This window comes from Antrostomus carolinensis, unplaced genomic scaffold (genome assembly GCF_000700745.2).
Source record: "Antrostomus carolinensis isolate BGI_N321 unplaced genomic scaffold, ASM70074v2 scaffold1961, whole genome shotgun sequence".
Classification (NCBI taxonomy): domain Eukaryota; kingdom Metazoa; phylum Chordata; class Aves; order Caprimulgiformes; family Caprimulgidae; genus Antrostomus; species Antrostomus carolinensis.
In genome coordinates this window covers 1-25,576 of record NW_010296101.1, presented here as the reverse complement: position 1 = coordinate 25,576, position 25,576 = coordinate 1, and the positions used below count along the sequence as shown (strand labels likewise).

Below are 25,576 nucleotides of genomic sequence, written 5' to 3'. Positions count from 1 at the left end.
TTTATTGTTTGCAGATCAACATTAAGCACTGAAGTCAGCTTTTTGAAGCATATAAATACCTTTTCCTTGTTCATCTTTTCCTGCCAATACAAAGTAAAACACTGAAATCCTCCTCCATGTTTCATTATTAGTCCCCAGAAATCTTTCCCTTCCCCTTTGTGATTTATATGTGGCCTTATAAAACAAGGGAGCTTCTGAGTCAAAGTAATCCACTCTTAAATAGGTCTTTCAGTTTCCTGAATGCTAATTGACCTGCATAAGCCTGATCATGTGGTTCCTTTAACAGGGAGCTGTTGTTTTTCTGTTAGTAAAATACAGGGTGGCATGATGCTATTGTTCTGTGTGCAGAGCTCCTACTTAAAATCTGAAGTATGCAGAAAAATCAATAGTAGAATATGTTAACAGCCATTAGGGTATTACATGCAGAGCAGCTGCAGATATTTTATCACATACTCTGCAATCTTATTTAGAATTTCCTATATATAGTGAATCTGAAAAAGTAATCCCTGCATAAAAATACTTCAAAACCAATGACTGGCAACTTATCTTTGTTGGTGTCCCAAGTTGTCTGCATACCATAAATCAGCTATGCACCATTTTGAACACTTCTAAACTGCTTCTGTGATTCAGACGTTGCGTCCCACTTTCTCTTTTTTCCTCCATGCAGTCACATTAAGGAAGGAAATATACCAGCATTGCTAAAGATTTATATTTATGCCTACAACTAGACTGTGCCTTGAGGCACAGCCTCCAGCAAGGAGCAGTGGGTAAGCAGCAGCATCCTCAGGAATAACCTCTGGGGTACCAGTGTGTGTACATGGCTGTTGGAGACACAAGAGCCTAGAGGGCTACCCCCTTGCCCCAAGGGAGTTAGCGTATTTACCACTTGCCTTTAACAAGGGAGATATGTAATACTTTCTGTGCTAGAACATCTTTGCTGGTGGATGCACTGAAAAAAACACAACTCTTCCTGCCCTTGTAATTTTTATATTCATGGTTCTCACTTACTCACTGTAGTTTGAGAATCAGGGGCACATAGCCCCAAAAAAACCCTCTTGTAAAATACCAAATACTTTTCTTTCAAATATTCAATATATAGAAGCCATTTAAAACAATTTGCTCAAATATTTAGCTCTCTTTCAAAGCACTAACAACTGCAAAATTAAGCCTTATAATGTATTATGAACTGTAAGATTTTTTTTTATATATATATATTCTTCCTGTGGAGGAGGATAGGGGTTCCTTCCTCAGATTTATAAGCAAAGGAAGTTGTTTCTAGAAGCACTCCATAAAACTTCCTAGCTTTATGTGTACCAAAATATATTCTTCAAAATGGGGAAGAGAGCTGCTCTGCATGACAGTACTTTGCTGACATCCTCAACACACACTAAGAGTCAAGCATTAAGATGTGTCTTAAATTGGAGAAATGCCACAGAAATCAGAGCTATGATTCTATGATTCTATAGCATGCATAAATGATTCTGTTGTGCTTAGGTATTTAAAGCCTACCAGTCAGGGACAGTATTAGTTTTTGGGATCTTTTCTGGTTATTCATCATTGTGAACAGTAGTCCAATTTTTTCAGTGTATTTTTTAAAATATGTCAGGCATTCAGAAATGCTTCTAAGCACAACACAATTATTACATATACTACTAATTCTGTCTGACATGGAGAAGCCAGTATTTTTCATGTTAGTGCTTACATTCAGATGATCCAGTTTAATCTTCATTTTTATTTAAGGTAATTAAACCATAAAAGAATCCATTACTGCCTTCTCTATCTAAATTCCAAGTTCCGAGTCTTCATTATTTTGTGTACCCTGAAGTCACTCTGAAGCACTCTGGGTTTCCTTTATTCACCAGCACTAAATATTTGAGTGTGCAAGGACAAAGGAAGGATATAAAAATGAAAAACAAGCCTGCCTTTCTCCAAAATGTTTGTTCAATGTCTCCTTCTAGCCTGCATAGATTGGGTCACATCTACACATTAAATTACAGTGTAATTTAATCAATATAAGCTTCACTTTTATCAGTGTTTCTACTATCTGTCCCCTGCAGAAAGCCTGGCTTGATGGCTGAGTGGTTTTAGATCTTAACCTTCTTCCTTTCTGTAACTTGCATCATGCTACTAAGAACATAGTTGTTGCACTGTGTCAGTGCAGAAGTCCTCCCGGAACAATTTCCCATGTCTGGTGCTAAGGGAAGGAGCATACTAAAGGGTGCATGTTCAAAATGGTCCTTTCTTTAATGTCATCCTTCCAGGCCTCTTTTTTAAGGCCTTTAGGTTGTATCTGTCATGGGGAAGGTAAGGTCTGCAGCTAAACATGCAGTCCAGGCCCAGGCCGTTGAGGCCATAGAAACTGATGAAGCATCTATCTCCTCCTGCTTCTGACCTGGCCAGTCAGGCTTCCTGCTACAGAAGCAAGGGCAGAAGGGACACTGCCTGAAGCTGTGACTCATTATAGCCTGAAGAGAGGAGACAGCCAGGGATAGGCAAGAATCTAAGAGCTGGGAAGCGCTTACGTTGCCCATGATTGCCATAGCCCATCTCCAACTTGCCTGCAGCTGTGTGACACCAGCGCCCTCTTCCAGGCCAAACAGCCTTTCCCAAGGCTTTGCTCCATTGTATCCTTTGGTATCTCAAAGTCTTGCTGTATCTGCAAAGCCTGAAGTTCCATAACAATGGGGCTGGTTGGTGTAGGATTTAGCTTCTCCCTTCAGGACCTTCTGAAGCACAAAGAGATGCCTGTAGTACCTCCCCAGCCACTAAACCAGCCTGGACACGAGCGTGGCAGAGAACTCATCTATGAACTACAAACATACAGGGGATGCTAGAAATGGCCATCTAGCGTAAGATATACTGGGATTCAGTCACCTTGCTTCCTTATCTTGAGGGAGCTGTCAAATCTTTGTGCAAAGTCTCTGGTTTCCCTTAACAGGGTCTTTCAAATACTGGCGTGTAATTTATCCAGGCCTGGTACTCTGTCTGCTTTTAATAGCTCTAATTGCTCAGTTATCTGCTCCAGTGCATTGGGAAAGCCATTTAGTATGCTACTTCCTTCCACCCCAGGAAATTTATCTCTGCTTCTGTGATGTTATCTTCTGCTTCCTTAGAAAATACAAAAAGGAATTATGCTGCATTAGAATCACATTAAGATTTTCCATGAAATCCGTTCCTGGTTCCTGTGTAGCTAACTTTTCCTGTGCTTGTGTGTTTCTTCAGAAAGCAGAGGTCTGGCAATTGTGCTTTTCTTTCTAAACAGTTAAGGATATTCTAAAGAATATTTAGCAGACTGAGTCTGTCAGCATCCAATGCACATCAAGTATAAGTCCAGGTATGGGTAACCATTTTAAGTAGAGCTGGACAAACAGGATGTCAGTGAAAAGAAAGTGGCATTTTGCTATAGCCTGAATTGATTTGAAGGAGCTGCTGCATGTGATAACAGCATATAAATCCAGGGTTAAGCACAGTCTGCTAACTACAGGAATCTGTACTGGGAAAAAGACAACAGCCTGGTGCTGCATTATGGTTATCCTTTTTCAGCATTTGAAATGTGAACATGGTTTTGAAGGTGGGTTCATGTGAGCACAGAGCCAGCAGTGCTAACTCATGCACAGACTGTTCTCCAACTGGGGATGTCAGATCTCTGTCTGCATCTATTTTGCTATTGCGCCTATTAATAGCTATCTTTTTAACCCTCTATCCATCAATACTGTGTACCTCACAGAAGGAGTGAGTTAAGTTTCTTCACACTGGTGTTTTCATTCCTACTTTTTTATTCATCCATGATTAGATAACCGAAAAAAAGCAGCCTCTTATTTCCCACACATAGCCAAAAAAATAAAGGATTTTCCTTGACAGCTATCAGTGCCCCACCTATATTCCCTACAAATCTATTTCTAGGGGGACAAGTTGTGATCAAAAGAAAAAAAAAACCAAAACCAACCAAAACCAAACTGTAATCCAGATTACAGCTAAATTTAATGAGATGGAAGCAGCTGGCAAGCACATAGAACATGCTGCACTGCCTTAAAATAAAGGGGCATATTATTTTCCAAAACACACTGATTTATCCAGTTCTGCCTGTTATTTGAACAAATACTCAGCCCTATTAGCAGAACTATAACTTTGCATTACATTTAAAGAATAAAAACTAGTTTTTATCATATCTGTACAATGCCATGATTTCATAAGGCTGTAAATTCTTTGTTAACTGATCTTTTTTTGCTGTTTTAAAAAGAGCCCATTGCATTTGCAGTTTTTAAAAGGCTTACATTTGGAAAGAAAAGAAACTTGCTTTTGGGAACAATAAATATTGCTAGTTGGGAAAAAGCAGGAGTACTGTACCCTGTCAAAATGATTGAATGATGCTCTGAAGTCATTCATTTGTTCCTGGGTGATACCCTTGGCATCTCTTGTGAGGATCTGAGTCTCAACCTCATTGATAGTTCGAGCAATGGTGGTAAGTAGGAGCTCCCATCCAACACGGATGTGCTATGAGAGAGAAAATATTTATTAAAGAATCAAATATATTCTTCTAAGAGTATAGAAAAGTATAGTAAGCAAAAAAACAGCTCTAAATATTTATGTGATGCCTTTTTCACATCACTAACTTTATATTATGACCAGGACCATTAAAAAGAAAAACTACTTTCAGAAAAATATGTAACTATTTTCTAAATGGGTACTTCTTCACTAAAAGTAAAAATAAGTGAAAATAAAACAAGTCTCATGAGATTATTAGAAAGTCTACCAAATTCCATCCTCTGTTGCAGTCTCTTCAGATCAGGGAAAGTAGTTCTATGGCAGAAAAGGGCAGAATAGACTAGTAAGTATGAAAGGGAGTACATGGCTTACCTCCATAGTATAGTTGGTGTGTTTGTTGTCAAACACCAGGGCTTCCTGTATAAGCTGATGATCTCCTTCCAGTTTGTCAATGTTGTGTTTATAATTAATGATATTGTGCTCATATTGCTTCAGCTGATTCATCTGGTCCTCTAAAGGCCCTGTCATTTCAATAGAGCTGCGGGCAATTTCCTGTCAAAAGAAACAAAGACAACACCCGGCCCCGCAAAGTTTAAGCTTCAGATTTGGTAGTTTGACCAAGGTTCACATAAATATGTAATATTTTCATACTAGGAAGCAATAGTAATAAAACCTTCATACAGTGGAGAATAGCAATTTTACTGTAAAAAACACATTTCAACTGAAATGTGGCACATTTATTTCTGGAATTAGTATTGAGACCCCAGTGATCCTGGTATCTTTCCTTTATAGAAAGCAGAAGCTAAATAGTAATTGTTTAGTGATTAATTTTTTCAAAGCTATGTCTCCTGCTCACCATCAAGGTACCACGTGTACGAGCTTCCACAGTTTTAAAAATCATCTTAACAGGTGCTAAATACTTCAGGATCAAACAGCTGGTGAACTATCATGGAGATTGCTGTTGTCCTGTATATAAAGTTGAGATAAAAAATTATAAACCACTTTGTTCATCAGCTTCTGCATAAGGGTTGGACACTCACCTCCATCTTGGTCTGGATCCATGGCCCAATGACATTGGCCTGAGCAGCAAACTGGCGACGCAGGCGCTCATTGGCATGCTGGCGGGCTAGTTCCTCCTGCAAGGATTGATCCCTCTGAGGCACCAGCTGCTTCACCTGTTGCAGAGGGAAAGCACTAAATGTAAGCAGGCACAATGGAATAGTTTAAAAACAAACGGAACAAATAAGTCTACAGTTCCTAATTTTTCTTATTGGTCTGAAGGTTGATATCAGAAGGACAAGACAGAAACATGATCGCCAGTTTATTCACCAATTCTGTGCTAATGTAAGAAATTGCTAACATGGTCTTGGGCAGCCTGACCAGAGAGAAGAAATTCTCACCTCTGGCTGGAATCAAATTCAAAACAATCATTTAATTTGAACTGCTATTAGAGCAGTTACTTTGTTTTTCTTTTGAAACACAGGTCATTTTTCAATCTCTAAGTAATAGTTGGTGCAAAACATTTTATTCAAGCACAGCCATTATGATAGGATAATGAGAGACACATTCTGTCCTGTATATCTGAAGATCTCTAATACACTGCAAAAGCTTTTTTTGGCTTACCGTTCTGGATTGCCCTGGGAAATTCTGAACTTAGTCCTTATTGCCTGGTTTTTATAACCCACTGAGGGTGTGTTCTTGTCCACATAAGTTTATGTATTTGCTAAATTCATACATTCTACACAATAATTTACCTCCACCATATTATCTGCCTTGGTTCCTAATAAAATAAAGTTTCTACGATAGCTTTAGGGGCCTCTCTTTAATCCCTCCCCAATATTTTTTTAAAGTAATTTCTAATTTCAATCTAATTGGACGGAATATTAATGGTCAAAATATGCTAATTTTTTATGACATTTATGAAAAGCAGCATCTGGGTAGAAGAGACACATGAATTACTGTTTATACTGAGTGAAAGAATACAATCATTTTCTGTTCTTTTGACAGCACCCCCTGGCCCATCTGCTGGCCAGCCACCAGCTCTGCATTAGCCCCAACACATGCTTCTCTTGCCCTGCCAAAAAGAACACAGATAATATTGAGTGATGGCGAGCAAGGGATACTGTGAAGCGAGCCTAGCAAACGTAAGGGAGAGCATAAGATACTGTAGAAAGTGTATTCTGGTATCTGATGATCTAGAATAATTTACAGATTTATTGTAAAGGTCTCTGAATATTCTAAATATTCCTAAACTAGAATACTATGTTACAATGCCCTTTATGTATTTAGCATACATTACCTTTTCCCACTTGCTACGAATCTCTTCCACAGTAACAGTGCTGTAAGGATTGGTTGCGCTTATTCTCATGTTGTAACTCTGAATAACTTTTTCAACTTCATTCTGGATTGACAGTATGGCCTGTCTTTCACCATCTGCCTCTGGCAATGTAGCTTTAAATTGATCATGTGCAGAGATTAAACTCTAAAATCAGAAACAGAAAGGTAAAGCATGAAAACTTTAATGTTTCTTCAAACATCTGGAAGATCTGCTGTAAATAAGAACAGCTCCTCTCTCAGCCTCTCAAACACCCTGTCTACAGGTATCTGCAGATACAGGAAATAATACATGTAGATACATTCATGGAACAGCCCTCATTGACTTTATCAGGACCATCACTTCTTCCATGGTCTCTGGAATATGTTTTCATACCAATGAAGAACCCTATTTATAACAGAGCAGACATTCCCTATCACAAAGAAAATGTCACGACAGATATGTGGGGTTTTTTCTTACATGTGTTCTGCTCTCCAAGAAGGAAAAGCTTCCTTTCTTGTTTTCCCTATGACTGTAAGCCAAAAATACACAACCACTTACCTGAATTTCCTCTATGCTATGAACAATAAACATGTCCTGAAGGTCTTCCATAGCACCTTCCATCCAGTTGTTGAAAGGAGCAGCTCTTTTGGCAAACTCCAGGTGAAGCTGATCAATCGTTTCAAGCAATTTCTCTGTCCTCTGTACAGGTTGGGAAAGGTACATTCCTTTGTTACCAGGGCAAGACCTAACTCCACACACATACCCACCCATGCACAGAGTCATGCCTCATCTTTTCAAAAGCAACGGATTGTTGCCACCTGCTTTAAGGATTCTCACTCAAGGCAACAGGACTAATTGAAGTAAAGATACTCTCATATCCAACATGTTAAAAGGGGTGTATGCCTTTTGAAGGATAACAGGTAAAATTACTTTTTCACTACTGGTATTTTTGTTATTGTGATCTACCTGCAAATCAATTAAAATTTGCTAATCTTGTTTTAGTAATTTATTTTAAGTATAAAAAGCAAGAGTTAGACATATGTTTTCCACCTTGGCATACACGTGTATGACTTCCTGTTTTCTTAAGGAACAAGGTTTTGGAAAGTATCTCAGTGCTTTGGAATACTCACTACTAAAAAATTAACCCAGTGCTGTCCATTATCCTGTACCTCACCTGATTAAGCTCAGACAGTTATGAAAAGGTAAGCACGTAATGGGTTTTGTTTTCCTTGCTGGACATCAAATTCCCAAGGAGCGGTGCTATAAACCGCATGCCATTTGTTCCTGCTTTAGAACTGTCCTTGGCAGCTGAGCACTGTCAAGTCTGCTGTGAGCAATTCAATCTGTTTGCACATGAAACCACAGCAAAACAAAATGGAGATCTGAGGAAAGGGTTTATTGCTGTTCAGATTCCAAAATGGATGCTAAATGGCACTGTTTCCAGATCTGAAACAAATGGTTTATTCCCCCCCTCCCTGCCTCAGCTGAGCTGCTGATCATTGCTGTACGGTTTACCTCCAGTGCCTCTCTCCGTTTCTGAGTAAGTGTTCCCAGGCTGTCCCATTGGTCACATATCTTTTGGCATCTATCATTGACACTTGCAGCATCATGGTAGTCCAGCTCACTAAGAAAGAGTGAAGACAAAAATCTGTGTGACTTTCTGAAAGTCAGGAGCAGTTGCATTGTCCACTCTCTTCCACTAGCCCTCAGTAATTCTTCCCCTCTTTTTTTTGCAATATCTCTCCTCCAGGTAAGCAAGTATTGCAGTATAGACATGTGTGACCTAGATAGTCAGTATTTCAAGAAGCATGGCACAGGAACAGGATCAACCTCCACTGTTTTGAGAAAAATCAAGCATCCATCCATCACATCCAAGCATTAAAGACAAGGTGTCTAACCATCTTTGTACCAGCTATTCCTGTGGCACAAGGAATTTGATCTCCTAAAGACCAGAATGCAGCAGTCTGGGGCTTTATCAAGTATCTGAAGATTGGTACAGTTTTAAATTAATTGCCCTGAAATATACATTTTGTTTTAAATAAACCAATGATCCTTTCCAGCCTCATATAGTCTGAAATTATTTAACTGAGGAACAGACCTCAGGTTGCATTCAAAGCATAATCTCTCTCTCACAGGCCTGGCAATACTAATAGGGGCTCCCCAGACCTGGGGCACAGAGAACAATTTTCATCTTCCTCTCCAGGAACTCCTCACTGAGCTACAGCCTAGAACTGGCTGGTTCAGGGAACAGGAATCTCCAGACCAACATATGCCACCAGCACGTGTCAGTGCACTCACAAAGGAGGTAGCAGTTCACATTGCTTTTTCACCTGCCTAATAGGCTTATAGGATCCTGAGAGAAAGCAACTTACTATTCTGCCTAAGATTGGAATAACTTTTTAAGGCTCTGTCCTGAGATTCTGCACTGAGTCTGTCTCAAATCAAATTTTTTATTTCAGTGGTAGATAATCCCCTCAGTCTGCTGCAGCCATCGTGACCATAATAAAATACGTGTGTTTGGCACTTTGGAAGCTCACTTTTATTGGTGTATCATCATCATCCACTGAATTTAGCTCTTGGCTGCTCCTTGAGGACACTTTGCCCAGTACTAAACATTGCAGAGATTGTGATTATGTGGCATGGCAATGTGAAGCTACGATTTACTTTAAGGCTTGAACAAGACATTAAAAGCACATAGAATTTGTTCCCTTCTTTTGAACATTCTTCTCTAGGCAATTGGCAAGAGGAACGTACAGATCACTTCCACCAGTAACTTAGAGAATCACAGAGGAGAAAATGAGAACAGAGGTGGCTTTCCTCCATGAAGCTGCACTGTAGACCAGGGGCAATGCTCATACTTCCTCCTCTAAGCTCAGTCAGAGCAATCTGCTTCAGGATAAAGTTGAGAAGTATGTGAACCATTCTGTCTAAAAGAGGCTTCAGATGTGCTGCAATCAATCAATGGTTGACAGTGAAAAAATGGTAAAACAAGTAAAAATAAAATGCCATAACAATTTTTAAAAAATAACAAAACTAACCTAAAATTGTGAAAGTAGAACTGTTACATGTAAGGAGAGAGCTGCCAGCAAGCCATACTAAACAAGGGCTCCGTAACTCAAAAACTTGCTTCCTCCTTTAGAGGTAGTCTTTTTGTTAGTCTTCAATGGATGCAACAAAAGCCATCTACTTTTTAAGAAATTTTAAGTCAGAAGCCTGGAGTTTTGGATGAAACAGACTAAGATACATTTTGCTGCTATGAATTTTTGGCTGGAAGCTGGGTTTTTTTTCATTACAGCATACTGAGATTTTTAGATGATGTTCCTGTGTGAGTTGTGACAGCACTAACTCACAAAGTGGCTGGGATGGGATGGGGAGATTTTTATTCTGGTCTCTTTTTGCATACCAAATCTGATATACCAGAATATGGACAGGGTATTTTTCCAGATACTCCAGGTCACATCCCTGGAAGCACTGTAAATTTTTTTTTTTGCTTCAACGGATCACTTATCTCCTTTTGTTGATTAGGATAAGGGCAGGTTTCCCCATGAAAGTGAGGGACTGATTGTACAAGCTCCGATCAAAGTTCTGGAAGGTAATGTACAATGTTCCTCCACCAGCTCTGCCAGGGAGGTTCAGTCATTCACCATAAAATCTCTGCTATCCTATTTCTTCCAGGAATATGTGCTGTGGACAAATCAAAATTATCAAAATAACTTTTTAAAAGGGCACCCATGGGTCAAAAATCGTAAGTTAGATCACCAAGTGACATTACACAGTGTAGCTCCATTGCCTTTCTGGGCCCACTGTAGTTTAATTCAAGTAAGTGTATTACATGTGTGAAAGAACATTCTTCTGCTCAAAGCAGGAGGAGAGGAAGAAATAACAACTAACAGGAGATTATTTACTTGGAAATAAAACACAGGTTTACATTCCTTGTCCTATTAATTTTGTGTCTCTCTCAGCAATGAAGCTGTGAAGAGACTAGATTTTGTAAAAAGAAGTTTTGCTTATCATGCATACATAAAGTACTGCTGCACACGTGTTACAGAGCTTCCAAGAGAACTGTCATTTCTATTTATTTCATTATTTGAAATCTGCAGCCTTTGGAATTTAAAAATTGTTAAGCTATTCCTATTGATCTTACAAGTAAGTCAATCGTATCTGTAAAGAATTAAAAATTCAGTCAAATTTTGTCCTGATCCAGAGAAGGACTTAAGTATGAGATCACTTTAGGAACAGTGATAGTGTCACAAAAATAACCTGCTGAGAACATGCTTTAGCACTACTTCAGAACCAGGCTCATGTTAATCATGCACGTAAGCACAATTTGAGCCCAGGTTCCCAGAAGCAAAAAGACTCTCCAAATCAGTGTTACAGATAGTGGTGGTCTTGGCTGAAAATGAGTTGCTACAGTAGAAGTGATGGACATGCAAGAAACTACATTCCAAAAATTTTATCTTGATGATTGAAAACATTGAAATGAGCATAGAAGACCATAAATGAATATAGCATTTCATATGACAGCTCACTCAAGTTCTATTTAGCATTTGCTATGTCATAAATGGCAAATCCCATTTTAGAAATGCCAGACTTTTACCAGTTTTGTATATAGCCCTGTCCAAGCCTTGTCATGCCTCATAGCCATGGATTTCTAGGTCTATACAGGCTGGAACACAACAATCTTACAGCAGCATCCTGGTTGGAATCACCGGCTTCCACATACACATAAATCCTTTATCTAAATAGCATAAATCAACAAGCTTTTAGCAACTTTAACCTTAAGCATGCAGTGGACTGAGCTGCTGCAGCAGAAAATACCATATCAGACAGGAAACTGTAACTGGTAGAGTTCAAGGTCACACAGTAATTGTTCTCCTTTGAAATAGCAATATTAGTCAGCCAAGAGATTGTCTAAAACAGAATATGTAGGTGTACTGACTTAGAATTTAGACACAGATGATGATGATTTCTGTAAGGGCCTGATCCACTGACCAAAAAAAAAAAAAGAAAAAGAAAAAGAAAAAGAAAAAGAAAAAGAAAAAAAAAATTCCCAGATTGACTTCAATAGGCTTTGGATCAGGTGCACATTTGGATCAGAATGCACATTTCTTAACATTCAGACATTAGTCAACTCTTCTTTAAAAAAAATGAATGAAGAAATAAATTAGCATTTTCCTCCATAATTTAATTGTGTGAGGAATTATATACAAATAATTAAAATCAATATTTAAATAGAAGCTGCTCATTTGCTTGCAGCTAATAATAAAAGTCAACCTTTATGACCTTTCATTCAGCGTTCTCTAAGGGCATTAAGCCTCACTGAGCTACTGAGTCTCAGTGAAAAATCAGGCACTGATAGCCTCATTGTGTGGAGAAGCAGAGAAGTCAAAGTAGAGCATCTCTAAAAGCAATGGGGTTTCAGCACCTTTGCAGCCCAGGCCACAAATAACTTGTTTAACTTCACACAGCAAATTACTGAAACAACTGAGAAGTGGCAATCCTAAAATAGACAGGATACACTGTTCACTGGCCTCACCAGAGGTAAAGGACACAGGGTTCTAAATGCTGGTAAGCAGATGCTGTGCTATGTATACTACATTCCCAAAGTTTCTCATCACTTGTAAAGCTGAAGCTGAATTAACAATGATTAGGTGTTTCAGAAACTTTTGTTAGTATAAAGCGGAACAAATAAGTCCACAGAAGAGATCAAGGCATGACAGATGTTTCATAAGCGCCCATATTCAGGGAAGTCTCCACTCTCTGTGTTTTTCAGCCTTTTTTCACACTAACGAAAAACCAGTACTTTGCCCACTGTGCTTTACTTTTCCTCCTTTAAGTAATCTCAGAAAACAGGATTTTTTTTCTAAATCTATTTTAATTCAACAATTACTATAAGTGCTGCTGTTATCAAGTATGAACTACATTTTTAGACAACTCCGATTTTTAAATTGTTAATGAATGTGGAGCTGTTTATGAGTCATGGTCCTTCACAAAGTGAAAAAAGGGTATGTTTTTAACACTTAATTTTTGAATAGTAACTGTTTTGCCTTTTCAAGAAGGTGAGAAACTGAAACTTGAAAAGCTGAAGCCAAGGGCAGGAATCTGATAATTTTGATCTTGGCTTCTGTTTTGACCACTACCGCACATTTGTTCCTGTTGGCTTTACAGATTTATACTGCAGGTGAGCAATTAAATTATGTGCCAAATTGCTAAAATCAACTGCATCAACACTCAGGATTTCTACTGCCATAAGCGTGTCTGTCAGTCAGGGGCCTCGACTTTTCACATCCCTTACCTATGCAGCTGATGTCAACAATACAGATGTAGCCTAAATGTGTTGTAGAATTGTTCTCAGGTTTGGTTGTGTCTTCTCTGGGCATAGTATTCTGAGTGAGCAAGTGCTGGTCCTGTGGCTAAGTTGATGGAACTGTGGGTGAAAACGCTTGCTCTCCTATAGAAGAGCTTGTGTGCTTGATTGCTTGTGTGGCCCTGAGCAAGTTATTTAGTTTCCATATGCCTCACTGCCCTCTCTGTAAAATGGAGACAATTGTGCTTCGAAATAGAATATGAAGAGATTGTGAAAATAAGTATACTAGAAAAGTCAGTGTATTATCCACTCCTATAGAGATAATTTAAGGATGTGGAGTCTTTTGAAAGGACCAATATACTTGTGAGAAAATATTTGATTTTAAAGTGAAGATGCTTGATCTGTGATCTGTGTAACTGAAACTATTTTCTAAGTAAAACAATGCATAAGCAGTACCTCTCAGCAGACCATATGAACAGAGAAATAAACACCTCCAGCATTCCCATCAACACACAATAGACTTACCAGTAGAGCTAATGCTACAAGATTACTGTTAATTCAATTTTAAAATGTTTGTTTTCAAATAATTTTGGTCAGTTGAGTATCTATATTTGGTTGGGGGTTAGCAGGAGATGAGGGAAAGGTCTCAGTGACCAGCTCAGATAATATACTTATGAAGCTATCTCTGGAATTCTTACGTTGGTACCTATGACACTATCAAATTCATTGGAAAGAGTTTATCACAAAGTTAAATGTCAGCAGCTGCAAGCCTTTAAATGGAACATACTTCAGCTCCTGGGCAATGGCAGCGATCTGTTCCACCCTGTCCTGGTGAGCAGCCAAATCACTCTCAAAAGCTTCATGTTTCCTTAACATGGCGCGGACTTCTGTCAGAGAAGCAGATTCATAATCCTTCTGAAGCAAGACCTGCTCTTTGCCTGAAAGAGGAAATTAAAATACTAGTTATTTTTTACTAATTTATTGGTTGGAACAATTGCAAATTCAGTTAATTTTTTAAGCTGAGGTTTGGTGAAGATCACATGTGTGAGATGAAGTCCCACTCCCACTGAAATCAGCAGCAAATTGTCAGCACAATAATGTTACTTAGAAATATATCTTTTGAAAGATCTCTCAGTAATTCCTTGATTTTTGCATAGGTTGTTTACACTGGTCTAAAATAGCAAGTATTACATGCTTGAAAAACTGGCATGAAAATGATATATTGGCAAAAACTAGGGCTCTAAACTATTGTGATAAGTCTTTTGTAGAGTAGACTTACAAAACCAGAAATCACACTGCTATGCTCAGCTTCACTCTTACTAATGACCTGTTATTATTTTTCATGTTCTGCCTTCATTTTAAGTGGAAAATGCCAGTCTATTTACAAAAGCTTAGAGAAGCAAAGAAGAAATCAAATATTACTCCTCAGAAGCTCCTGTGTTGGGCAAGTGAATCTATACAGACAGCCCCTAAGCCCGTACAACTGCAGCTCACCACATGGCTTTACACAGCTCTGTGAATTCTTTAGGCAGGTGGGACAGTAGTTTCACTTCCCATGTACCAGCTTATGTGAAGTTTTCCCTGCATAACAGCCATAACATGTCACCATGAGTAGTTTATGCTCAGAAAATAGGCTCTCAGGGCTGATAAACACTGCAGTTTCCCTTCTAGTATCTGCTTGGCAGCCATTTACAGCCTTGTATGCTTCCAGCATCTGTGTCACGGGAAGGACTCTGCTTCACTTTCACAGTGTGAAAAGCTTCTATCTGGAAAAAGCCAGAAGCAAGGCAGAAGCAGGAAGACTACTGTCAGGACAAACAACAGGATGATAGAGCAGATCCATGTTTAATGGTCCCCAACAAAACCGTATGCCAGTGTATGATCTCTGTAGGTGTTATACCTACACGTAAGGTTAGGTTACCACTAAAAACCAGAAATATAAATGGGTTGTAATCCAGGGTATGGAGCAAAGCAGAAATGAGTCCGTTATCATGTAGTTTATGTGGACTATTCAAAACATCGTGATGGCCAAATGATAATCAACTCAGAATAACTCTGTTAATAATTTCACACTTAACCAGTGGTGTCCCTGCATTCCTGGCTGGATTGCTGGTGTACAAACACATAGGAATGCATTAACAGTAATGGCCTCTATTCAAATACTGAATATTCCCATTAAGTTTGACTCACTACCTCAAGAGTATGATTTTTGCAGTTACATTTCATCAGCAGCATGCCTACAAGGATCATGACTATAGTCAACAAAACCTGCAGTTTTATCTGTTGTTATTTTAGGTTTCTAAAACTGTCCAAACTACTTACGAGTGGCAAATATTCAGCACTGACAGTTCAACCTTGAACATTAAAACATTTAAAATGCTAAAAGCCATCTCTGCTCACCATACGCCCACTGTTCATGAGTGGAAGCCTTCTGCCTAAATTTCTCAGCCAAGTGTTCAAGTCTTTCCAGTCTTCGTATTTCATTCAGCAGCCACTCTTCATAGCCTTTCTCAGCTTGTTCAAGTCTCTGCCAAGCGCCGGCAATATCCTGTGAAGAAAATACATGGGAGAGAGGGGATGAAACTATAATCTCTTCTTATCCAAATTTGCAGATTTGATTCATTCATAGTTTTGCTCCAAAAAGAGAAGTTTTTATGTCCAGATTTTGTAAAATCACAGAATCATAGAAAATGTTGTCAGGCAGCTCAGTAAGTCTTGTAGTCCAGACATCTGCTCCTAGTAGCACATCCTGCTCAGGTGGGTTCATGAAAGGAACACCCATACAAATGGCTTCCAAGCATAACTACACATTTAGCGTCTTCACGATGCACTGCTTTTACCTCCCATTTTACAATGTGCATGTTCTTTTACGACTCACCTATCTGTTATCAAAATAAAAGTGCTTTGCTCTTAAAAGTTGGCAATAGCAAAATAATTTTAGTATCAAGGGGATTTGGTGCACCTTTCATCTGGAATACAAATTAATTCCACTTTCTGTGGTGCACAAAGTTTTGTGAGCTTTTTCGGAAACTCAAAGGCATGGGTAGAAAACAGAAGCAACAGAGCTTTCATTTTCTGTATATGGGGAGTGGACAATGGCCCTTTTCAGATAGTGCAATTGTCTGTTTATCACATCTGAGCAGCCAAAACACAGAACAAAGAACAGAAACAGGTTTGCTGTATTCCACAGGAAATGTTTTGACCCACAGTCAACTCACAATACTTATCAGCAGATGATAGTTCATCGAACTGACTATTCTTATCTTCACAGACATAAGAAAAAAAAACCATTTAATTTGAAAAAGCAGAAAAAGCAGAAACATATATTGAGCAATGTCTGTTCTGTAAGTCTGATGACCAAAATGTCAGTGAAACCTCTGTGAGTTTTGCTTAAATAAACAATATTTGGCCTCACTGATAGAGAAGTATTGATAACACTCCCAAAGGAAGCTCTGTATCATCTCACGTCTCAAGACAACTTGCTCTTGTGGAAAGCCTTCAAAGAGGCAGGAGCATGCTTAAGAGAAAGCAAGATTCTAGAATTAAAGAGAATGTGTAAAAAGAGTGGCTTGATATTGATAAATAGCAAAAAACTGAAGTTTCTGAGGAAGACTTAAAATAACATTTCAGTCCTGCACATTGAATTTTTTTGTGAGAATGTTGATAAAAAATAGAACAGAATAGTGAGGCCTCCTTTACTTACTGAAACCATTTTTCCCTCTGATGGCATGAAAGCTGGCCGATTGCTGATTCTCAGTTTTGTCTGCAGAGTGTTGAAATTGATCTCCAGTTGACATTTCTCTTGGACTTTGGGAGGTTTGTGTTTGCGGCGGTAGTCACGGAAATCCTCTAATTTCTTCTGCATAGCCTGCATTGTTTTTTCTGGGGTCCTGTTTTCCAGCCAAGGAATTGTCCGGCGAATCCATTCTAAAAGCTTTCAAACCAACACCAACAATTGAAATAAAGGCAATGGAAAAGCAACCAAAAAACCAAAGATCATATTGAATCCACAAATCTTAATCAAGTTTGCTCCATTTTAATATTATTAACTTCAGTTGGTATCAGTCCATTAATGGCAAGTAAGCACAAGATGTTCAAAGCTGAACAATACTTTTAAAACTAATTTCTTTATATACTTGAGGTATTTCTAGAAATACCCTGATTTTCAGAAAGATGAACACACATGTAAGGAGTCTCTAGCTAATTACTCACAACCTGAGTTACCCAAAATCACTTGCCATTTTCAGAAGTATTGGTCTTCATGTCTCAAGAAGTCATAGTTATGAGATCAGGACAGACACCAGCCAAGTAACTCAGGTCATATAAAAATCTTCACTCAGAAGTGCATTAGTGCCAATGTAGCACTACTGTCTTTGTGTCTATGATCTCAGCATGTTTTTGCAGGTTATGCATTAAAGACAAAGGAGCTCTAACTTAAGCACTACACACCTGTAGTCCTGACTCAACAATTTTGCCACTCACCAAGAAGGACAGGAGGAGCTCAATGTGCCTCCTTCTTCACTGGCTTGCTGCCTGTGGTCACAGATGAATTGTGAACACCCTGACAGATCCTGTCCAGGTTTGCTTTGCAGTACACAAAGCCAACCGGCTTGCCTGGAGTGACAGGATCCTGTATGTTCCACAAGTGGTCAAGGATGGCTATCTTTGGAGATTATAGAGACAGCAAGCTTGGTCTTTGGGCAGACCGATGACAGTCCTCAAAACACCCTATTTGGCACATTCATAACACTGAGTGATTTGCTGGAGGTCACACAGGAAGTCTGTGGCAAAGGAGTCACCTGAACCTTGACATCTTGGGCAACTGAGCTTTGTACCCTACCACTGTGAGATTTATCCTCATAGTGTCTTTGCTTTGCTGTCCTGCAGAGAGTGCATGAATCTTTCAGCTTTCAGTATTTCATGAACATAATTATCACCACATTACAGATACAGCTGTCTTTACCTCACTTGCTAGTCTCTCATACTCTTCCATCAACCTCTCATTTTCCTGATTCACAGCAAGCACCTTACAGATCCGGTTAGCTGCAGTCTCAGCCTGTAAAACACAGCAAATAAACAGGACATATTCATAAACACATTCTGAGAAAGGCACAGGCTTGGAGAAAGAGAGAGAATGTAGCTGCTGCAAATAAAAATCACATTGTTTGATAGTTGTTCATTTGTGTTCCTAGGTTACTTAGATATATACTTACCCTCCTTCTGTAGTCCAGATTCCAATGGCCTGAATAAGGCACAGATTAGCACAGAAGTCTCCTTGTTGTACAATGAAGCCTTGTCATACAAGGGGGAATTTCACACTGCCATTATAATTGTCTAATACATATTTTATTTTCAAAGATGATTTAGGTTATACTTAAAGTTATCCTATTAGGTTATTTTTTTTAAATCACACAAAAAAGTATTAGATTTGTTAGCCACACTGGAAAAACACTGCATGTGATTCAGGAATCCCAGATAACTCTACATATGCACATCATATGTACATATACTCTTGAGAATATATGCAGCTGAACTGTCAGCAAATCTTTTCATGCCTCCTGACAAACGTATTTGTGAAGGCACTGCATAGCTCTGCCATATTTAAAATTTACATTAGTAGCTTGACATCACAGATCTATACTTTCATACAAATGTGAGTCTGGCGTATATCTAATCAAATAAATATCTATGTAGACTCCTTTGCATGAATAGCAAAATCTGCATACCCAGAAGCAACAGGGTGCAACAGCACAGCTGTGCTGTGATAAAGTGTAGGGGGCCTACTAGACAGGAAGGGAAATTAAATCCAGAGGATGAAGGAAAAATATTAACTACTTAAGGGTTCTTTTTTTTTTTTTTTTCCCCCACATAAACTGGGTTATGTCCATTTGTAGGCTAGAAATATATGAAGCAGAACAGTGGGAAATGCCACATTTGTAAGTGAGAATCCCATCCTATACAACAGATCTGCTGCTGATGTTCTTTCCATTTATACTAGGACATTGATCCACAAATAATTCCATTGGCTTCAGTGGGAAGCAAGCACAAACACTGTGTTGGATGTGTTCTGTGCCTTTCTGCATCTTTAGGTATCTTTGAAAACCTAGTCCTAAATTACTACTCAGCATGAGTAAGTCTCAAATAGTCTCAATCTCCAAAAGTCAAACATTCTTTTATGTAGCAAATGCATAAGAAGTTGACAACTCCACTTCACAGTACCTTCGAATACAGTTTTTCTAAAATAGTCTTTATAATCACCAGATAAAGACCCAAAATTAGAAATGGGAATGTCCATTGGAATTAAAGAAGGTCAACTTGCTACACAACATTTAACTAAAACAGGTTCCAGTATTGGTTAAAATCAAGTATTAGTGCTCAAGTAATACTTGCAATTGTTAATTAAAACCACAAAGTACTAAATTAGTTTGGTTTTTTTTAATAAACTAGTAGAAATGTGAAATAATCAATCAAAAACACAGCAGCCTGAAGGGACAGCTGATTAATACCTGCTCTGCTCCAGCAAAAGCATGGTAGAAGCAGGACACATATGTCATGATAGCTCTCTCATCAGGTTTGGGAGTGTTCACAATATCTACAAGAGGGTTGGAGAAATTAAAACAAAACAAAAAAAAATAATCGAGGAGTAGAAATGAATGAATGAATAAATAAAAGCACAACGTAATGTCATTCTGATTGTTTTATTGTCCATAGATCTGCACTCTAGAAACTCTACAAAGCTGTAATAAATTTAGTGTTAGACTGATGGGTAATGACAGAATAAAACGTACACTAGAAATTCAACATAAGCTGTTACAATGAGGTGGAATTTTTTTAATAAGCTTGATGCTGCAGTATTGTCACACAAGGATTGACCTTAATTTTACCAGGACTATCTGCTTAAGAACTGGCATGTATATGTCTGGTGACTCAGAATGTAGAGGTTTTTTGACTAAGACACAGGAAAGACAGACTAGATTTTTATCTAGGGAGATGTTCTCTGGAAGTTGCATGTGGATTAGTTATAAACTTAGCATTATATACCAGTATTCTTTGTACCTGAAGTATGTCCAACTCTGAACTGTCTTGCTTTTTAAAACTTTCCCTCTTTTCACTAGGACATGATTTCAGAGTTCTTCTGAGATATATCTGTATATGTTTCTGTATCTATTTTGCATAGTAGCAATAATTTATGTTGCTGTTTGTACTTACCTTTAAGCATTTAAGATTTAAAAAAAAAATCCTGAAAGTATAAGAGAAGGGTTTATTTTCTGAGCATGTTATGATGACTTTGACATCTGTAGCAGGAATAATATCCAGCAGGGAGAATAAAGATGGCATTCTGCTATTGAAATTGTTTTTTCACTATGAGCTTATTTTCATCTTGCATTTTTAAAGGTGTTTCAAATGAGTGCACATAAGTTCAGTTAAAGAGAATAACGTCTTCTATCCCATTCAGTAACCAGCTGTCAAAAACCTACTGGATATTATTAGTAAATATACAGAAAGATGAGACAGGAAGGTTTGTTTCTATGGAGTAAACGGATAGAGTACTACTGGCTCTACTGAGATGGCTCATAGAGAAAATCAGGCAACAGGAAATGAGCTCAGCACTAAGACAGTGTCCTAGTAACTAGCGCAGGAAAGATCAGAAGAGGAAAAATTTCTGAAAGAAACAAGACAGAAGGTGAAGGATGAGATCTGATCCATCTTCTACAATCTCACCTTCTGAGCACCAGCAAATGCATGGTAGTAACAGGAAACATAAGTCATAATGGCTCTTTCATCAGGTTTGGCAGTGTTTACTACATCTGTGTAGAGAGAAGAGGGTTAACTGCTCAGAAATTCTCACAAGGTACTTCCATCAGATTATGCTGATGATGCCACCTCAGTGCTGTAAGGATTCAAAATAAATATGCCATTATTCAGGTTGCATCTGTTTACTGACATTAGTGCAAAGCTACCCGAGCTTAGGAATCAGTAAATGGAAAAGATACAACTCTCCCTGAAATGGCAAAACCTCTGAAGGCTGAGACTGTACAGAAGGGTATTGCTACTGCTGGTTTGTGGAAACTTCAAAGCAGATGGCATGGCTGGCAGATCTACTGGGTTCAGCTTCACTGTCACTGCAAAGCAACTTCATCTAAATTGCTAGAATTATTCCAGAGTTAAACACAGCCACTGACAGTCACAAAATAGGAGTGAGCACAGTATATTAGCACAGGGTCCCCGTGACTAACAGGGTATTGACATATATTGGAAACCTGTAGAACTCCTGCAGTCCAGAAATAATTTTGTATTTATACTGTCCAAGAAAAGCTTGGAGCATAACAGTTTTGCAGTCCCTGCAGCAGTCTGTCTTCCTAGTTAATAGCATAAATCACAGAAGAGCTTGGCTTGGCTGACTGATAGCTTTGTCCCTATTCTGGCAGGAAAGACTGAAAGTATAGATAGGGTGCAATCAAGGTACGACTACATTGGTAAAAATTGAACTTTTCAATATTTAACAGAGAAAGGCAGAAAAAGGTGGTTTTACACCAAATATAGGTGAGTGATGAATGATGCTAGTGCAAGCTGCAAGGATTCTTGCCAATGTGGTGTGAAAAGACCCAGGAATTAGGCGACAATTTCTAATATTAACAGTAAGATTTCTAAGTTCAGGACCAATGTATTTACTGAGTTTGCATCTACTTTACACAGTTGTGAAGAAAAATTTGCAAAGTTTCCACTTTGCAAAGAGAGTACAGTGGAAGTAGACAGTAAAAACTGATGGTGAATACTACTAGGGTGATAGAAGAAACACGATTTCATTTCTCCTGCCCCTGCCAAGAAGGAGAATAGTAAGATAAGGGCTAGAATGTGCAGAAAATCTGGTGAGGAAAGAAAAAGGTTTCTTACTTTGCATGTGAAAAGAAAAAATGAGGAAAGGAGAATGATAGGAGGCAGTCGATGGCAAGGAGGTAGCACTTCTGTTTATTCCTTGCACAGTATTTCAGAGTAAAATACTTCAGTGGTGCTTGAAAGGGGAATTGCAATTAAAAAAATGAAAACAATTAGTTTTGAAGCATGAAGGTGAAACCAAGAAACGTCTCCAATGAAGAGGTTACAACCTGGACTTTCCAAATCATCCCATATTGGCCTAACTTTCCTAGCAAAGACTTCAAGGGGAGCAGACACAGTGAGTTTGAGTGCTTTGGATAATTCCTGTGTTATCACTGCTCTACTGACAAGCCACTCTGGAGCAGGGTCTGCATACTTAGAATAGAATGCCTTGAACTAGTGTAGGCAAATACCAGTATTTTGGCAACATTTTTTGCCTGGAGCACAGAAGTTTGTTCATCTTGACAAAATTCAGGAAACTTTAATAAATATTTCCTTGTTATTTGTCAACAAACTCTAAAGATTATAGGAGAAACCAAACACAAAACTATTTGTTAACTGCAAAGGTTTACAATGAAAATAAACAAACAAAAAAATGCCTCCCTCAACCTAGCTATCTTTCATAGGATGCATGTTGTTAGTATATTTTGAAATTTCTGTACTTCTGTTTCTATTTCTGGCCCTCTCACTTAAACATTTAAAAAAGTGAATATGCTTTAAGCTGATCACAGTTGTATTTCCCTTCACTATACTTAGATTTTAATTTCTTAAAGGCAAGGATTATCTTTTGATCCTGCATTTTACCTCATTTTTCACAGTGGAGCCATGTGCTGAGGTTAGGACACAAACTACTACAATAAATACAAACAATAAGGAATGAAGCAAAAAGTGAGTGAAATAATCCAATACATAGGCAACAAGAAGGAAAACATTGTTTGAAAACAAAGCAGATTGCTCCGTTATGATTCATGCAGAAAGAACATTGAAAATTTGCTAGAGAGAAATCAAAAAAAGTTTTACTGAGTCCTGCTTGTGAGTAACACAAACTTTAGTAATATATAACTCTCACCTTCTGCGTCCAACATCTTAGGGATATCCAAATGCTTTTCAGCAATTTCCATGGCAAGGTTAATATTTCCTATGGGGTCATCCTGCATTAAAGAAGAAAATACAATCAGTCAAAGATAGAAGTTTTTCCTTGAAGCAAGACTACAGCAGGTACACTGAAACTTATTCTGTTTTTCCAAACTGTAAACTGGAGTCACAACTACTGTTCTTCGGAAGAGTATAGGTATATGAACTTTTGGTCTATCTACTGCTATACTTTCAAAAGAAAACAATAATAAGCTATTATGTACCACTAGGACTCTGCTGCAAATATATTCTGGAGGGGAACATAGATAATATATGCAGCGTGCACTCATAATTCTGAGATAATTCTGAATGAAGTACAGCAGTAATCGTACAGTCAAGGCCACTGGTCCAGTAGGCTATACTAGACCATTCATCACGAAGTCCTGCATGGTTTTATACCTACTATATGTTAAATTAAAGTGGTATGAATTCTAGTGTGTTCTCTGTTGGTCAGGTGCATGCATAAGAAGAAGCAAGACAGACAGAAGCACAGTTCTCCAGAAGGAGCAAAACTTCCCACTCTTGGCTTGGACAGACAAATCTGTAATACCTCTAAAAATTGAATTTTAGAGCTATGAAAATTCAACAACTTCTTCTAGTTTTGAGATTTTGATTTCATTTTTGAAGGAAAGAGAAAGGAAGCAGTGAGCACAGTTTAGTTAAACTGCACGTATTTCATGTCTTATATTACAGATAGCTATTGCTGACAACGGAAAAGCATGTCATGATTGTGGTTACTCTTAAGGCAGCCTTTCTGTATCAGCTTGGAGAGAAAACACCCTGTGTGAAACAGCAGTTCATGCCATTAATGCTATGACTGTTTTCACATATTCGCAAACTGCTAAATGATCATAACCACACTGAATAATGCCAATGTCTACAGACAGAGGTTGGGAAAAGAGGACACAAAAAAGCCAAGTTAGAGATGCTGGAGGGCATTGAAATAATGTTAACAGGTTTTCTGTAGGGAATTTCCAGGAATTCCATTTGAATACAAACACTTCCTATAAAGGGATCTAGTCTCAAGTATGCTTCTTTTGTTACTTTGAAATGAACTTAGTAAGATTACTTACTATGGAATCACAGCAGTTATTTAAGTTTCACAGAGGTCTGTTTCTCATGCACATACATATGCCAGGTAGAATAAGTAGTAATGCTCATGACACATCTTTCTATAAATGCATCATAGTGGACAGCCTTTCATTAAAAAGCTGCATGTTCAATAAAATGTGTTATGAAGAACAGTTTGCATTTTGAAACATAACTATTTTGTGCATAATAGAATACAAAGTCTCTAATCATAAGTTCTCACTCTATCTTCATTTAGCAGTTTTGTTCATCATTGACATTAATTAAGAGAAACTTAAAATGTGGACAATATTTAAAACCCATAAATTTGTTTTTGCTATTCCACAAGACACCATATATAATACAACATTTACTAAATGTGTACACAAAAACTCTTACTGAAATGAAACGGGACAAAAATACACTAAATCTAAGTGAGACCTATTGACTGGGTTAAAACACTTTGCTTATGGATGTGTGATGAGCATCTCCTATTTGTGTGCTTCGTACTAAGTCCATGAGTAAATAGTGCTCCACTGATAAAGGATTTGTTTAAAGTCATAGCAACTTCTGAATAATTGGAGGAGATCTCCATCACCCATCCTTTTAAACAAAATGACAAGCCATAGCAACTACAAATCTCTGCTACAGCTAAAGAAATACCTCATCTAACTTGTCATAGTCAAGAAGATCAGGCCTGTGTCTATGGATAAGGGCGTTGAAAGCAAGGCCATCTTTCCAGCTACAAGTTCACACAAAACATATTGGTGAGAAAAGGAAAAGACAGCATGCAGGAGATAAGAAACCAAGAAACAAGACACCAAGACAGCTGTTAATGTAACCAAAATGAGCAGTCAATCAAACACAGGCAGGCCAGAAAAGCAGGATCTATTTTAGGATTTTTCTGCATGTGCTTTACGTGCCACAGCTCAGCCTCAGTTTGAAACCTGACCTATTCTTATTTTGGAAACTTCTAAGAGGGAAATAGTAATGCTGAAGCAGATCTGCTTACGTTCTATTCCCTTTTCTCAGCACTCATATATAGGATGGTTAGACTGTGAAGTTTTTTAGCACTGTGTACCACTTTTCAAAGCACAAACTCAATCAAAATAACTTCTGTTTGTGCCATGCTTAAGCACATGTACACAGAGACAGGTAGCTTAGTCATTCCATGAATCTGTTTGTTCATAGGAAAGGTTGCATATAGAATTAGAGAACAAGCTGGTGTTGATGTTTAATATTTTGCCCTTTGGTTCAGATCTGCAGTTCTCTTAACAGATGCCTAAATTAAAATCTTAAATGTTTAGGAATAACTTAGCTCAATTTTCATCACTGCACACCTTGGGGACCCCAGCATCAATATGACATATATATATATAAATATATAT

The 25,576-nt window shown here is 38.2% G+C and overlaps 1 protein-coding gene across 2 annotated transcripts in view; it reads right to left on the bottom strand.

Moving 5' to 3' along the window:
• The window catches only part of LOC104532836 (alpha-actinin-2), a 30,946-nt gene extending 6,019 nt beyond the window's left edge, over positions 1-24,927 (bottom strand). The window contains exons 1-15 of one of the 2 annotated variants that reach the window (XM_010178139.1): positions 24,852-24,923; positions 23,056-23,137; positions 20,824-20,917; positions 20,222-20,241; positions 19,616-19,701; positions 18,073-18,165; positions 16,813-17,043; positions 15,510-15,657; positions 13,897-14,047; positions 8,318-8,426; positions 7,361-7,501; positions 6,785-6,967; positions 5,526-5,660; positions 4,858-5,037; positions 4,348-4,494 (exon numbers count right to left, since the gene is read on the bottom strand). In XM_010178139.1, the coding sequence (XP_010176441.1) occupies positions 4,348-4,494; positions 4,858-5,037; positions 5,526-5,660; positions 6,785-6,967; positions 7,361-7,501; positions 8,318-8,426; positions 13,897-14,047; positions 15,510-15,657; positions 16,813-17,043; positions 18,073-18,165; positions 19,616-19,701; positions 20,222-20,241; positions 20,824-20,917; positions 23,056-23,107 (1,770 nt within the window). In that variant the 5' untranslated portion in view covers positions 23,108-23,137; positions 24,852-24,923. Of the gene's footprint in view, positions 1-4,347; positions 4,495-4,857; positions 5,038-5,525; positions 5,661-6,784; positions 6,968-7,360; positions 7,502-8,317; positions 8,427-13,896; positions 14,048-15,509; positions 15,658-16,812; positions 17,044-18,072; positions 18,166-19,615; positions 19,702-20,221; positions 20,242-20,823; positions 20,918-23,055; positions 23,138-24,851 lie in introns of both variants that reach the window. The other variant, XM_010178138.1, reaches the window with a different exon arrangement.
• Positions 24,928-25,576: the final 649 nt, after the last annotated feature.